Source organism: Triticum urartu, chromosome 2A, assembly GCF_056163025.1.
Source record: "Triticum urartu cultivar PI428250 chromosome 2A, HENAU_Tu73, whole genome shotgun sequence".
Taxonomy (NCBI): Eukaryota; Viridiplantae; Streptophyta; class Magnoliopsida; order Poales; family Poaceae; genus Triticum; species Triticum urartu.
This window is the reverse complement of record NC_141874.1, coordinates 430165426-430179954: the sequence shown is the minus strand read 5'-3', so window position 1 is coordinate 430179954 and position 14529 is coordinate 430165426. Positions and strand designations below refer to the sequence as shown.

At 54.1% G+C, this 14529-nt stretch overlaps 1 protein-coding gene across 1 annotated transcript; it reads left to right on the top strand.

Moving 5' to 3' along the window:
- Positions 1-2880: 2880 nt before the first annotated feature.
- On the top strand, positions 2881-12363 carry LOC147985344 (uncharacterized). The gene is made up of 3 exons (XM_087541523.1): positions 2881-3231; positions 6730-6896; positions 12162-12363. Exons 1-3 carry the CDS (start codon positions 2881-2883, stop codon positions 12361-12363), a joined length of 720 nt encoding a protein of 239 aa, XP_087397649.1.
- Positions 12364-14529: the final 2166 nt, after the last annotated feature.

The following is a 14529-nucleotide window of genomic DNA, read 5'->3' as shown; positions in this document are numbered from 1 at the left end:
CACCCCCGCCTTGCGGCAGGTGCGGTGGCCGCACAAAATCAAGCCGGAGATGCCGCCCCGTTACGATGGTGCGGCGGATCCGACAGCTTTCCTGTTGGCGTACGAGGATGCCGTCCTGGAGGCCGGGGGCGACGGTAAGGTCATGGCCAACTGGCTCCCAATGGCCCTCGCTGGCGTGCCGCGTGCCTGGCTCCTCCATCTGCCGGAATCTTCTGTGGCCTCCTGGGAGGAGCTAGACGACCTTTTCATCATGCGCTTCGGGGGACCAGCACCCCCCGTCATCATGGCTCTCCTTAGTGGCCCGCAGGCGCAGCCCTCGGATCGTCACGCCAAGCCATTCTTTCACCAGATCGGCGCCGCCTCCACGCGGAAGGGGGCTCCCCGGGTTGGGCGGCGCCCAAGGCCGACCTGACCTTTGACTCAAGGGATCACCCAGTCACCGCCATCGGTTCGAGCGTGCTCCCGATGCTTTGCACGCCCACCATATGCAACGTGGCCATCACCAAGACCGTCATCGACGACAGCGCCGGCCTCAACATGCTCTCCATGGAGGATTTTAGTCTCCTTCATGTACTTCTTGAGCGGCTCTGCCCCAGCAAGCCCTTCTCCGGAGTCGCCAGCGGCTCCTCCAACCCCCTTGGGGCAGATCTATTTCCCGTGACCTTCGGTACACGCGACAAATACCGCACCGAGCTCATCGACTTCGACATCGCTCGCATCAGCTTACCGTACAACGCCATCCTCGGGTACCCGGCGCTGGCCCAGTTCATGGCAGCTACCCATCCTGCCTACAACCTCTTGAAGATTCCAGGAAGCAAGGGCGTCCTCACCGTGGCCGGAGACACCAAGGAAGCCTTGGTGGCCCTCAAACTTGCTTTCAGGGCCACGGCGGCAGCTTGCCCGGCCGACAAGGCCGTGCCCAGGACCAAAGGCGCTGCGCCGACCAAGAAGAAGTAGTTATTCACTCAAGGTCAAGCCAAGACAAAGCAGATACCGGTCAACATAGACGGGGCCTCTAGCGCCACCTTTACTATAGGACCGACCTTTCCCCAGATCAAGAAAGAGAGTTGGTAGAGTTTTTGCGGGCGAACAAGGAAGTATTCGCCTGGGAACCCAAGCAGCTGGTTGGGGTACCGAGAGGAGTGATCGAGCATCATCTGAGGGTATGCCCCAACGTGCGCCCTGTGAAGCAGAGGGCGAGGCGATAGTCCATAGAGAAGCAGTCCTTCATCATTCAGGAAACCTGCAAGCTGGAGGCAGTAGTCATCATTCGCGAGGTCCAGTACCCGGAGTGGCTAGCGAACCCGGTCGTCAGGGCGAACAAAGGAGGGAAGGATTGCATGTGTGTTGACTTCACCAACCTCACCAAGGCGTGCCCTCAAGAGCCATTCCCGCTTCCACACATCGACCAGATTGTCGACTCCACCGTCGAGTGTGATCTGCTATGTTCCTTGGATGCGTTCTCGAGGTACCACCAGATCAAGATGGTGGTGGAAGATGTGGAGAAAACAGCTTTCTTGACCCCATGCGGGGTATATGCTACACTTGCATGCCATTCGGACTGTGCAAGGCAGGAGCGACCTTTCAGCGACTGATGCACATCGCCTTGGGGTGGCAGCTCTGGAGAAACGCTGAGGCCTACATGGACGACATTGTAGTGAAGTCTCGGGAGTGAAGAACTTTGATTCAGGACCTGGAGGAAACCTTCGTGAGCCTGTTCCAGGTGGACTTGCGGCTCAACCCGGAGAAGTGCGTGTTTAGTGTTCCTTCCGGCAAGCTGCTGGGCTTCCTCGTGTCCCATTGTTGGATGAAGGCCAACCCGGAGAAGGTCAAGGCAATCGAAGACATGAGCCCACCATAAAACGTCAAGGAGATGCAGAAGCGTGCAGGCTGCGTGACTTCGTTGGGGCGTTTCATCTCCAAGTTGGGGGAGCGCGCCTTGCCGTTCCTCAAGCTGATGAAGATGAAGGGTCCATTCGAATGGACCCCCAAGGCCGATCTGGCATTTCAAGACCTCAAGAGATACTTGACCAGCCCGCCGGTGATGGTGGCGCCTCGTCCTCTCGAGCCCTTGGTACTCTACCTGTCCGCCACACCCCACTTCGCCAGCGCAGTGCTGGTGGCCCTCAAAGAGGAGCCTCAGGTCAAGGGCCCACCAAATATAGCCGCCAAGCTGGATGAGGCGGCGCAACACCAAGGCGACGCCCCTGATACAGTGGCAGCTCTGGCTAGTCATTAAGCCCCTGAAGCTCGAGACCCACAGGAAACACCTCAGCCCCCGGGAGCCAGATACTCCGTCAGCTCTTCCGTCTTCGTCGAGCACCCAGTATACTTTGTTAGCACAGTGCTGCGAGATGCGAGAGCGCGATACCCCATGCCTCAAAAGCTCTTGCTCGCGCTGCCGGGGGCCTCGTGTAAGCTGCGCCACTACTTCCTAGGTCACCCCATCAAGGTCGTCTCAGCTTACCCATTGGAGAGAGTGCTCAGAACCCCAATGCTGCGGGAAGAGTTGCCGAATGGAACATCAAGCTGCAAGCTTTTGACCTGAAGTTCAGCACAACCAGGGTCATCAAGGGGGCTGCACTCGCCGACTTTGTGGCAGAATGGACCAACACCCCAGAGCTCGAAGCAGGCGAGAACCGATCCCTCTCGCCGGGGAGTGAAGCGCCGGATGGCTGGGTCATGTACTTTGATGGCACGTTCGCACACCAGGGTGCGGAGGATGGAGCAGTGCTCATCTCGCCCACTTAGTACAAACTTTACTACGTCGTGCAGCTCTGCTTCCAGCAGGGCGAGAAGGTCTCCAACAACATCGCAGAGTACGAGGGTCTCATCGCCGGCCTCAAGGCTGCGGTGGCCCTGGGGGTGAAACGCCTCACCATGAAGGGAGACTTGCAGCTCCTCATCAACTTCTCCAATAAGGTGTACGAGCCAAAAGATGAGCACATGGAGGCACACCTCTCGGAGATACGCAAAATACAGAAGCAGTTCCTAGGCCTGGAGCTACAGCATGTGCCCCGTGGCACCAACAAGGAGGCCGACGACACCGCCAAAAGAGCATCGAAGCAGCTACCCCAAGAGCCTGGCGTCTTCGAGAAATGGCTCTTCAAGCCTTCGGCGGCACCTCCGCCTGCAGAGCTGGCGCCACCTCAGAAGGAGCCCCCCCAGCCAACAGCCTCGGGAGCCTCCGCCTGGAGCTCCCCCAGCCACCAGCCTGGGGAGCCCCCGCCTGTGGCCCGACCTCAGGAGCGCGCCTCCTCTTAGCGCTCGAGCCTCAGGAGGGGTGCAGGATCGAGGAGTTCAGGGCGTACCTGACGCAAGGCACATTGCCGGAGAAGGAGGAAGACGCGGAGCATGTGGCCCGGTAGGCTATGGCATACTGCATTCAAGACGGTGAGTGTCGGTTTCAAAACCGGCGGATCTCGGGTAGGGGGTCCCGAACTATGCATCTAAGGCGGATGGTAACAGGAGGCAGGGGACACGATGTTTTACCTAGGTTCGGGCCCTCTTGATGGAGGTAAAACCCTACGTCCTGCTTGATTTATTCTTGATGATATGAGTATTACAAGAGTTGATCTACCACGAGATCGGAGAGGCTAAACCCTAAAAGCTAGCCTATGGTATGATTGTATGTTGTCCTACAGACTAAAACCCTTTGGTTTATATAGACACCGGAGGGGGTTAGGGTTACACAAGGTCAGTTACAAAGGAGGAGATATACATATCTGTATTGCCTAGCTTGCCTTCCACGCCAAGTAGAGTCCCATCCAGACATGGGACAAAGTCTTCAATCTTGTATCTTCATAGTCCATCAGTCCGGCCGAAGGATATAGTCCGGCTGTCCGGAGACCCCCTAATCCAGGACTCCCTCAGTAGCCCCTGAACCAGGCTTCAATGACGATGATTCTGGCGCGCAGTACTGTCTTCGGCATTGCAGGGTGGGTTCCTCCTCCGGATACACCACAGAAGAGTTCAAATAAAAGGATAGCGTCCGACCCTGCAAAATAAGTTCCACATACCACTGTAGAGAGAATAATATTTCCACAAATCTAATCTGCTGACACGTTTTGGCAACATGACATCATGCCATGGCTCGGTGATTATTCGAACCGTTTTTCTTCAACTAGCCCCGCACATAATGCGAGGTAGTTTCTTGACACGTCATGTCAAAGCAGAGATCGTGTCCCCCTTATTACAGGATTCTCATCAATACGGTCATGGGTAACCCAACCGCGCCTAGGACTCCCAGATTTTAGGCAAGTCCCAAACGGCCATGAGGAGGACGCTTTATATTCACCCTCTTTATAAAGGGTCATGGATTTTACTTTTTTTCCTCCCGTGCTCAATTGAATCCTTCCCCCGCCTCAAGTTCTAACACTCAAAGCCCAGGTCAGGTGCTTCGGACCTTCAATCATGTCCGGATCCAGCCTCCAGGGCTGGTGGATGCCCTCCTCCGTCACGGAAGAGGATATCAAGAAGTTGAGGGAGGCCAGATACCTGACCGCCGAAGTCTCTCATCGGCTGCCCGCCCGAGGGCAGGTCATCCCTACTCCTGAACCCAATGAAGACGTTGTGTTCATCTCCCACTTCCTCCGAGGACAAGGCCTCACTCTGGATCCCTTCGTTAGGGGTTTGATGTTCTATTTACGGGCGTGATTTCCACGATCTAGCCCTGGATTCCTTTCTCCACATATCGGCATTTATTGTCATATGTGAGGCCTTCCTCCGCGTTACCCCTTACTTCGGCCTGTGGCTCAAGACCTTTGATGTGAAGCCGAAGACGGTCGAGGGGCAGTATGCAGCGTGCGGGGGTGCATTAATAAGCAAGATTGCTGGAGCTCCATGGCCAAAATGTTCCTTTCCAGAGGTATCCGGATTATGGCAATGGGAGTGGTTCTACATCACCGCTCCCAAAAGTGCCAAGTGGGTAGCTTCCCCCGCCTTTCGCTCGGGCCCTCCACCACAACTGATGTCATGGATCAGCAGGGGGCTGAGCTGGGGTCCAGCCAAGGATGTGCCCATACTGTAGAGCCGCATCCGAGATCTCTTCGAGGGAGATTTTAGTTTGGTTATGGTAGTGCAAGTCATGCTGGTTCGTCGAGTTCAGCCTTGCAAACACCGACCCCTCCGCTTGTGGGAATTCAACCCAGAAGGACTACGCGCTATTCAGAATTTCCTTGGCCTGACGAACGAGGAGATGTACAAGTTGTTCTTCGGACCCCAAATAGAGTGTCCGGACACCTCCGAGGACGTGGGCTTGAGCAGCAACCGCACCGCGGCCCAAGTAAGTAATCCTCTAGCTGAACACACTGTCTTTCATTCATCATGACGTCATTATGAAGAATCGATTTTTGACCAGGACTGGATAACAAAGGCGAAGATGATCCGGTGTTCGGCCCCCCTTCCCAAAGGCTTGGACAATCCGGAGCTGGAAAAGATGCTCGAGCCAGCACCTTGCCCGGTGCCCTCAAGGGAACACGAAGGGGAGAATAAAGGGGGCGAAAGCTGGCCTCCACCGCTACCTATTCCAACCGAGGGAACGAGTGCCTCCGTGAGGGACGATAACCAAGGGGAAGAATCTGACATTCCCTTGCCCCAGGGGAGGAAGAGGACTACCTCTGATGATCCGGAAACCAAGGTTTCCAAACGGGAGAAGAAAACTCCACCAGAGGCTCCTGCCTCGGAGGGTTCTCTTGCCGCACAAAGTCCGTGCGGGGATCAGCCCTCTAACGAGCTGTAAGTGATCAAAAAGTACTTTAATAGTGAAGATATACTACCTTACTTCTAAGGAAGATAACTGAAGCATTTATCTTGCAGTTCGGATCTGAGCCCTTCTTAGCAGAGCTTGTCTTCGGGGGATCTTCTTCCGGAGATGATGGAGAGCGAAACGCCTCCCCCGGATTCCCTGGCTCAAGAAGCAGGTGACCTTGAAGTGTCCTCACGGAGAGTTTCTCCGGATCCGGCAAGGCCAGAAGGTAATCCCATGGTCACCCGAAGCCCTCAGTATCCGGCTCTTGAAGAGAGCAATCAAAAGAGTACGGCACCATCTGGTATGCGGTCAGACGTACTGAAGGGTCTGCTAGAGCGAGCGACTATCTCAGAAGAGCATCGTACATTAATGTGTACGGTGATTGAAAGGATTTCGTCTGCCGAAAACGGGTTGCATGAAGCCTTTATGAGTCTACTGACGGGCTTTGAGGTACGTGAAATGATATACATTTGTGATGGTACCATACATTTTAGGTGTCCCCTGTGTAGATAGTAGCCCCTAAGACTCTGGTTGTCGTCGAGAACGGCGGCGAACAGAGGATCATAGTCCCAGGCAATAACTAGACCGCCTTTATGTGCAGGTGTCTGAAGCTCCGGTAGCTAGCCGGACTGATGGGGTTGCCGAACTAAGGCGACAACTGGATGCGGCGGATGCCGACATCGAGCTTGTTAACAGGCGGCTTGACGAGGCCCAGGGTAGGTGATATTTATAGTGGATGTCACATAGTAAGAGCAGCGTGATGCCAGTATCTTTAATATGTTGTGACTGCAGATGGAGCTGCCACCGTGGAGGCCTTGTGGGCGGAGCTTGCCCGAGCCAAGGAGCAAGCAAGGAGTAGTAATGCGGCCGCTTTGAAGGCGGCCGAAAAGTTGAGAGCCGAGAAGGCCGCTCATAACGAGAGCAAAGAGAAAATGGCCAAAATGGCTGTGAAGTTAAAAGACACTGCCGACCGCTGCCAGTTTCTTGGAGAAGAAAACCGGGCAAAGGCTATGGACCTTGAACAGGCCACAATGGCGACCAAAGACACCCTCTCTGCAATGAGAGTGAAGAAGGAGGAACTGCATGAAGCCGGGGACATTGTGGCTGGGAAGCTCTTTATGCTGCGGAGGAGGTTCGGCGATCCACGGTATGCCCCTCTAGATCGGCTGTGGAGTTCGGCGATGCATAGATGGATTTAGCGGCGAGCACTGTCGATGCGGCCGAATACTTCCGAGATCAAACAGATCGTGAAGTGGACAAGCTGTTCTGGTCACAATTTAACGTTCCAGAGCGTCCGCTTCCATTGACTGATCAGCTTGCCGAATGGGCCGAACTCAATAGATTGTCCGGACTCGCCATGAGGTCTGTCGTGGATCATCTGTGGCCGGAAAGGCCAAAGCCGAACAACTATTTTAGCTTAGTGCAGCAGTTTCTTGGTGTGGTGCCACGCATTAATGCGATGAAGAGGTCGGCATGCATAGAAGGCTCGCGGATGGCCCTTGCCCATGTCAAAACATAATGGGCAGAGATGGATGCCACCACTGTCGCGGCACAGGGTTCGGCCATAGGCCGAGTGGCTGCCGAGCACTATTTTGAAGAAGTTCTTGAGGGCACTCGTTCGATAGAGGCCCAGTGCTCAAAGAATGTTATGTTTGAGTGACATGTATTCCCATTGTAAAAACAACATTTTATTGAATTTATCAAGGCTGTATTTATACTTTTGCCCGAAAGTATTGTGATGCCTCCTGTGCGGCCGTTTATGTATACATGTATATAACCTGAAAGATTGCAGTCGTCGGCTTCAACCCCCACGCATATAATGCGGGGGTGTTTGCAGAAGACACGTATTCACACTTAATCCAACGTCTTGGTCCTAATAAGGAGGTGATAGTGCAGCGAACTAGGCAACCGGACTATAATTCTTTAACACTTTCACTTAGCCATAGGAGTTTGACAGTGGGGCTACTATATAGCCCCTGGTGGCTCCGCACTCATCCGGATTCGGGGTGCGTACATGCCTGGCCGGGAAACGGCCCTTCGTTAATGCGGAGGAATCCCGAAGATTCCAATAGGTCATCGAGTGGTCGACCAGTCTCACGCTATATCATGGCAGTCAGTTTTCGGCTTTCTCTACTGAGGTGCTCGTCCGGATGAACCAGGGCACAATCGCAGTAGTTCTCCTGGTGCCTCCTTAGCCGATAGAGCGGAACGAAGGCAGCAAAACACAGGAGCCGGGCAAACCCAACATTTGACCAAAGACATGATTCGGAGCTGATGCATATAAGGCTAAACTCGTGATGCCGAACACTCCCTAAGGTATTCGGTCTTTATGGTGTAAACCGGGTCTAAATAGTACCCATTGTAATAAGCCCCTGGTGTCCAGGTACGTGCATTATTCTGGTGTGGCCACATGCCAAGACGTCAGCATCCTTCTCGGTTGTACTGAGAATACGAGGGGTGTAAATCAACAAGAGACAGTAAAAAAGGTTTACGCAGGGTCTTAATCTACAAAGAATCCTTGGAACGGGTCCATGCTGCACGTCTGCACCTGTGTCTCCGTTGTGCCGTATCCTGGACGGGTGTAGCACGATGGTCATCTGAAAAAGAGAGGAACTGAATTGAAAAGTTGCCGTGCAAAAGTTAAGTTATACTAAATAATCAATATATAGTTGAAAATGAGTAGAGGTGAGCCTTATTGCCACTTTTGCGCGTGCGTTGAGCCTCTTGTATTGTAATAGGGGTATAGCCATTAAACCTATATTAATTACATATAGCTGAGCCAGACTCATCTAGCCATGTCCGTGGTCTTAACGACCTGTCAAATGCTTGAGTTGGTGAGGACGTTTAGTGTGCGGCGGCCAAGGCGGCCGCACCGTCTTCGGCGCACAAGGAGCGCTCAATATTTCCATTTACTGTAATGATGTCGCGTGGACCGGGCATCTTGAGCTTGAGGGAAGCGTAACGCGGTATTGCGTTAAAGCGAGCAAAAGCTTCGCGTCCGAGTAGTGCTTGATAGCCACTTTGGAACGGAGCGACGTGGAAAGTTAAGTTTTCGTTGCGGAAGTTATCGGGGAAGCCGAATATAACCTCTAGTAGCAGGGAGCCCCTGCAGTGAGCCTCCGGGCCTGGCGTTACTCCTTTAAAGGTAGCATTGCTGTGGCAAATTTTTGTTGGGTCTGTCCCCATTTTGCGGACCGTGTCCTGATATATCAGGTTTAAACTGCTGCTGCCGTCCATCAAGACTCGTGTGAAGTGGTATCCGTCAATTATAGGATCTAATACCAAGGCAGCCCATCCTGCCCGCCGGATACTTGCCGAGTAATCCCGATGGTCGAAGGTGATCGATTGGGACGACCAGTGGTGGAGCTCCGTGGTGATAGGCCCTGGGGCATGTTTCTCTAAGGGTGCCACTTTGTTTCTCCCTTTTCTCACGTGTAACACGTTGACTGTTTTGACTTCTGGTGGGAATTTCTTCTGCTCCGCTGTGCTTTGCTTGCGAGGCTCGTCCTCGTCTTCACTAGGTGTATCCTGCCCCTTGTGTTCGGCATTGAGCTTGCCGGACTGTTTGAAGACCCAACATTCTCTGTGGGTATGATTTTCAGGTTTATCAGGGGTGATATGGATCTGACATATTTGGTCCAGAATTTTGTTTAGGCTGGACAGTTCGGCTCTGTTGCCTTTGGAGGGCGGCTTCTGTTGGCCTGGCCGAGAGCTTCTAAATCCGGCATTTACCGCCGTGTTCTTCGGGCTGTGTTCTTTATTCCGGCGCTTATTCTTGCTGTGTCGTGATTTCCCGTTTCCATCTCTGACTTCGGACGTACTTGGGTCGCTGGTGCTGCATCGGGCTAACCAGCTGTCCTCGCCCGCGCAAAAACGCATAATGAGCCTTATTAATGCTGCCATTGTTCTCGGCTTTTCTTGACCAAGGTGTCTAGCAAGCCATTCGTCTCGGACGCTATGCTTGAAAGCTGCTAATGCTTCGGCGTCCGTACAGTCGACTATTTGGTTCTTTTTAGTGAGGAACCTGTTCCAAAGTTTTCGCGCTGACTCACCGGGCTGTTGAGTTATATGACTTAAACCGTATGCATCCGGTGGTCGGACATATGTCCCTTGAAAATTTGCCCGGAAGGCGTCTTCGAGCTCTTCCAGCTTCCGATGGAGTTTTTAGGGAGGCTTTTAATCCAGTGCTGAGCTTGCCCTTTGAGTTTGAGGGGTAAGTACTTGATGGCGTGGAGATCATCTCCTCGAGCCATATGGATATGGAGGATGTAGTCCTCAATCCAGACCCCAGGGTCTGTTGTTCCGTTGTACGCCTATATGTTTACGGGTTTGAATCCCTCTGGAAATTCATGATCCAGCACCTCGTCGGTGAAACATAGAGGGTGTGAGGCACCCCTGTATTTGGGTGTACCGTGGTGTTCGGATGTTTGTTGTGTTGTATTGTATGTTGGCGCGCGCTTGTGTGGTCCATAGATGGATTTGGTTGCACCGTCCTTTTGATGCGAGCCCTTACGCAGATCGCATACTTGTTTATGTGCGGCGTCCTTTGCCGCTTTATGTTGGCTATGAGGTCATCTATCCGACCGGATGGCCATTTTATTTTTTAATTGTGGAGGATCTAAGGCCTCCTCATCAAATTCAGGTAGCGATTACTGCCATACTTCGTTGCAGTGTTGAGTACTTCACTCCATTTGATTTTGAGTGTGTCTTGTGCAGCGTTGAGCCTTTGCTTCTGTTTTTTCAGGCTCCTTGCCATGGCAACAAGCCTTTGGTGGGCGTTATGTTGCTCCTGGCGCCTGTCCGGTGTGGTGTCGTCCGGACTGTTATCTTCGACGGAGTCGGGTTGTTCGGTTTGATTCCCCATATTGCCCTAGTCGGGCGATGGTTCACCCTGCTCTATCGCTGGGTCTATATGATCATTATTTCTGTCGAGGGGGGATTTGGAGCGGCGTTTACGCCGCCGCTTTGACTGCTTCTCGAGGGAACAACCCTTCGTTGCGTCCTTCCGTTCCTCGTCGTTGTTTTCTTTGGGTGTGTCAACCATGTGTACGTCATGTGATGAAGTGGGCGTCCAGTGCCCTGTTGGCAGTGGTTCCTGTTCGTATCCTGCATCGTTGTCCATACCGTCGATGTCTTCGGAGTCGAAGTCGAGCATGTCGGTTAAGTCATCGACAGTGGCTACTAAGTGGGTGGTGGGCGGCAAATTTCTTCGTCATCCGCATCCCAATCCGGCCGGACGTAGTTCGGCCAGGACTCTCCTGACAAGGAGAGAGACCTTAATGAGTTCAGTATGTCGCCAAAGGGCGAGTGCTGAAAAATATGGCGGAGGTAAACTCCATGATCGGCGCCCAATCGGATTCGACAGGAACGGGTGTAGGCGGTTCGGAGTCCGTGGCCGGAGAAGGATCCGGCAGTTTGGTAACACGGCTCTCGTGAAGGGTAAGGTCGATATTTGGCTCGATTGCCGCAGAGGATACAACCTCCGTGGCGGGGTCTATCCACCCGTCCATGGATGGCATGACTGGATCCAAATTGAGGGTCGGAGCGGCTGCCGGTGTGATTTCTTGAACACTGTCCGATGGTAGAGCTAAATCATACTCATCATGACCGCGTGGCGCACAAGGCAGGGGCTCGAATCCGTCGAAGATCAAGTCTCCGCGATATCGGCCGTGTAGTTTAAGCTTCCAAACCTAACCTGGTGGCCAGGGGCGTAGCTTTCGATCTGCTCCAGATGGCCAAGCGAGTTGGCCTACAGTGCGAAGCCGCCGAACACAAAAATCTGTCCGGGGAGAAAAGTCTCCCCCTGGACTGCATCGCTATCAATGATCGTAGGAGCCATCAAGCCTAACGGCGACGACACAGAGGAACTGTCAATGAAAGCACCAATGTCGGTGTCAAAACCGACGGATCTCCGGTAGGGGGTCCCGAACTGTGCGTCTAAGGCGGATGGTAACAGGAGGCAGGGGACATGATGTTTTACCTAGGTTCGGGCCCTCTTGATGGAGGTAAAACCCTATGCCCTGCTTGATTTATTCTTGATGATATGAGTATTACAAGAGTCGATCTACCACGAGATCGGAGAGGCTAAACCCTAAAAGCTAGCCTATGGTATGATTGTATGTTGTCCTACGGACTAAAACCCTCCAGTTTATATAGACACCGGAGGGGGTTAGGGTTACACAAGGTCGGTTACAAAGGAGGAGATATACATATCCGTATTGCCTAGCTTGCCTTCCACGCCAAGTTGAGTCCCATCCGGACACGGGACGAAGTCTTCAATCTTGTATCTTCATAGTCCATCAGTCCGGCCGAAGGATATAGTCCGGCTGTCCGGAGACCCCCTAATCCAGGACTCCCTCTGTGAGCTATACAGGAAGCGGCCAAATGATGTTTCTCTATGATGCATTTCCAGGGAACAGAGAAATGAGTTGCTGGCCGACATACAAGGCGGAGACTGCGGGCACCACTCGTCGTCGCACACCCTAGTGGGCAAGGCTTTCCGCAGCGGGTTCTACTGGGCCACGGCACTCAACGACGCAGCCGAGCTGGTGAAATCCTATGAGGCCTGCCAATTGCACGCCAAGAAGATCCGAGAGCCGACTCAGGGCCTCTAGACTATCCCGCTCTCATGGTCGTTCGCGGTCTGGGGGCTGGATATCCTGGGCCCATTCCCTCGAGCGCCTGGAGGTTACCGCTACCTCTACGTCGCCATCGACAAACTCACCAAGTGGGCAAAAGTGGAAGCCGCCCGCACCATCCCAGCTGGGTCAGCGGTCAAGTTCATCAAGGGCCTCGTAAGCCGATTTGGGGTCCCTAATTGCATCATCACCTACAATGGCTCACAGTTCACTAGCAATCTCTTCAAAACATATTGTGCTATCCTTAGAACGCAGATCTGCTACGCCTTCGCAGTGTACCCCAGGAGCAACGGCCAGGTCAAACGCGCGAACGCAGAAGTCCTGAGGGGTCTTAAGACTAGGACCTTCAAGAAGAATCTCGAGGCCTGCGGCAGGGGCTGGCATGATGAGCTCCAGTCCATGTTGTGGTCCATCCGCTCCACCGCCACCAGGCCGACAGGCAAGACCCCATTCTTCCTCGTCTATGGAGCAGAAGCGGTTCTCCTACATAAGGTCAGGCATCGCTCCGCGCGGGTCCTGGCGATTGATGAAACGTAGAAGGATGCCATGCGGGGGATGGACCTCGTGCTGGGGGAGGTACGCCGTTGTGAAGCCTCGCTTCGAGCTGCGAGGTACAAGTAGGCACTGGGACGGTACCACTGCTGCAGCGTCCACTCCAGGACGCTCGAGGTGGGTGATCTTGTCTAGGGGCGGGGGATCTCTAGTGAAGGGCTGCGCAAGCTCTCACCCATGTGGGAGGGCCCGTTTCGGGTTGCCCACGTCTCTAGGCCAGGCGCCGCACGCTTGGAGACGCGGGACGGGATCCCCATCCAGAATGCCTGGAACATCCAGCACCTCCGGAGGTTCTACCCATGAAGCAAGGCCCGGTGCCTGTGAAGATCTCCGCTCGTGACACTCTCACGTAATAATGAGTGGGGCTATACACGCTCCGGAGTCTCAGGAGTGCCGCCCTTGGGACTCAGGGGCTCCCTCCCACGTCTTAGTGGCAGCACTTAGATCCACGCTGGTGAGAAGACAAGAAGACTAGACTAGGTGCCGAACGCGGCTTTTCATTTGCTTTCTGCAGTTGGTTTGCCCCTTTTAGTGAGAATTTGCTTTGTGGTGTTCCTTGCTGACCTGGTTCCATTGCCTTTTGCCTCCTTTTCTACTCTCGGTACCTCGTTTTTCGACCTGTACTCTCCCTCACATGCCTCACGAGGGGGCTGGACAGGCGCCCTCATGAGCATCGTCGCGCCCTCGTGAGCATTTTCATTTTCTTGTTTTTCGCAAGGCACCCTCGCTCGAGTTCGCAAGATGGCGCACCCCTCTCAATCCGTGCCCCCCCCGGGTACCGCGATACGAAGCACTGGGTCATGACCGGTAGTGCCTGTGGCCAGGATTCGGAAGGATAAGGATTTCCTAGCGATTTTTTGCAGTTCTCAGATGCCTTCCGAGCACAGGAGGCCTCGCCAGGCATTGGGGAATGTGCGTCTCGCGAGGCGGAAACTACTTCAGGCGCATCAAGCTAAGTTATTCCTACGCGCATACATAAAACGTGATCCTGCAACATGACACAAGAATGATAAACATAGCACATCCACTTAGAAATCATAATTGTTGCACGCCCGAGCGGGGCCCCATACTTGTCTCTCTCTTGATGTAGGAAGGAAAGGAAGAACGAAACAAAAGCGGAACGTGCTCCCGCGGCAAGTCGTGAGTACGGGCTTGTGGCGCTCTCTTGAACTCAGCCAGACCCCTCCTCACGCTTCACTGAAGCGCGGTGACGAGACGACCCGCTGCCACCTTTGAAGCGGGCACGGGGGCGTGGCGACTAGTCGTAGCCGCCGCTACTGGAGCTGTCGCCAGAAGAAGAGTCACCATGGCTGGACAAGCCTTGGCCGGTGCCGAGGGCGAGCCCGCCTTCACTCTCATCGCGGCCATCGCCATGGCCGAGCACCTCACCGCCGTTCTTGTCCTCAAGGCAACACCCGACGCAGAGACCGTCTTCCCCGAACACCCTCACATAGAGGGTCGTGTTGCCATCGTACTTGAAGTGGAGGGAGCACCGCTGGCCCAGGCCACGCGCGCGGGCAAATGTCTGCCAGCCACGGGCCAGGACTGTGTTGCCTACGGCGGAGACCTCGACCGCGACCCACGAAGCCT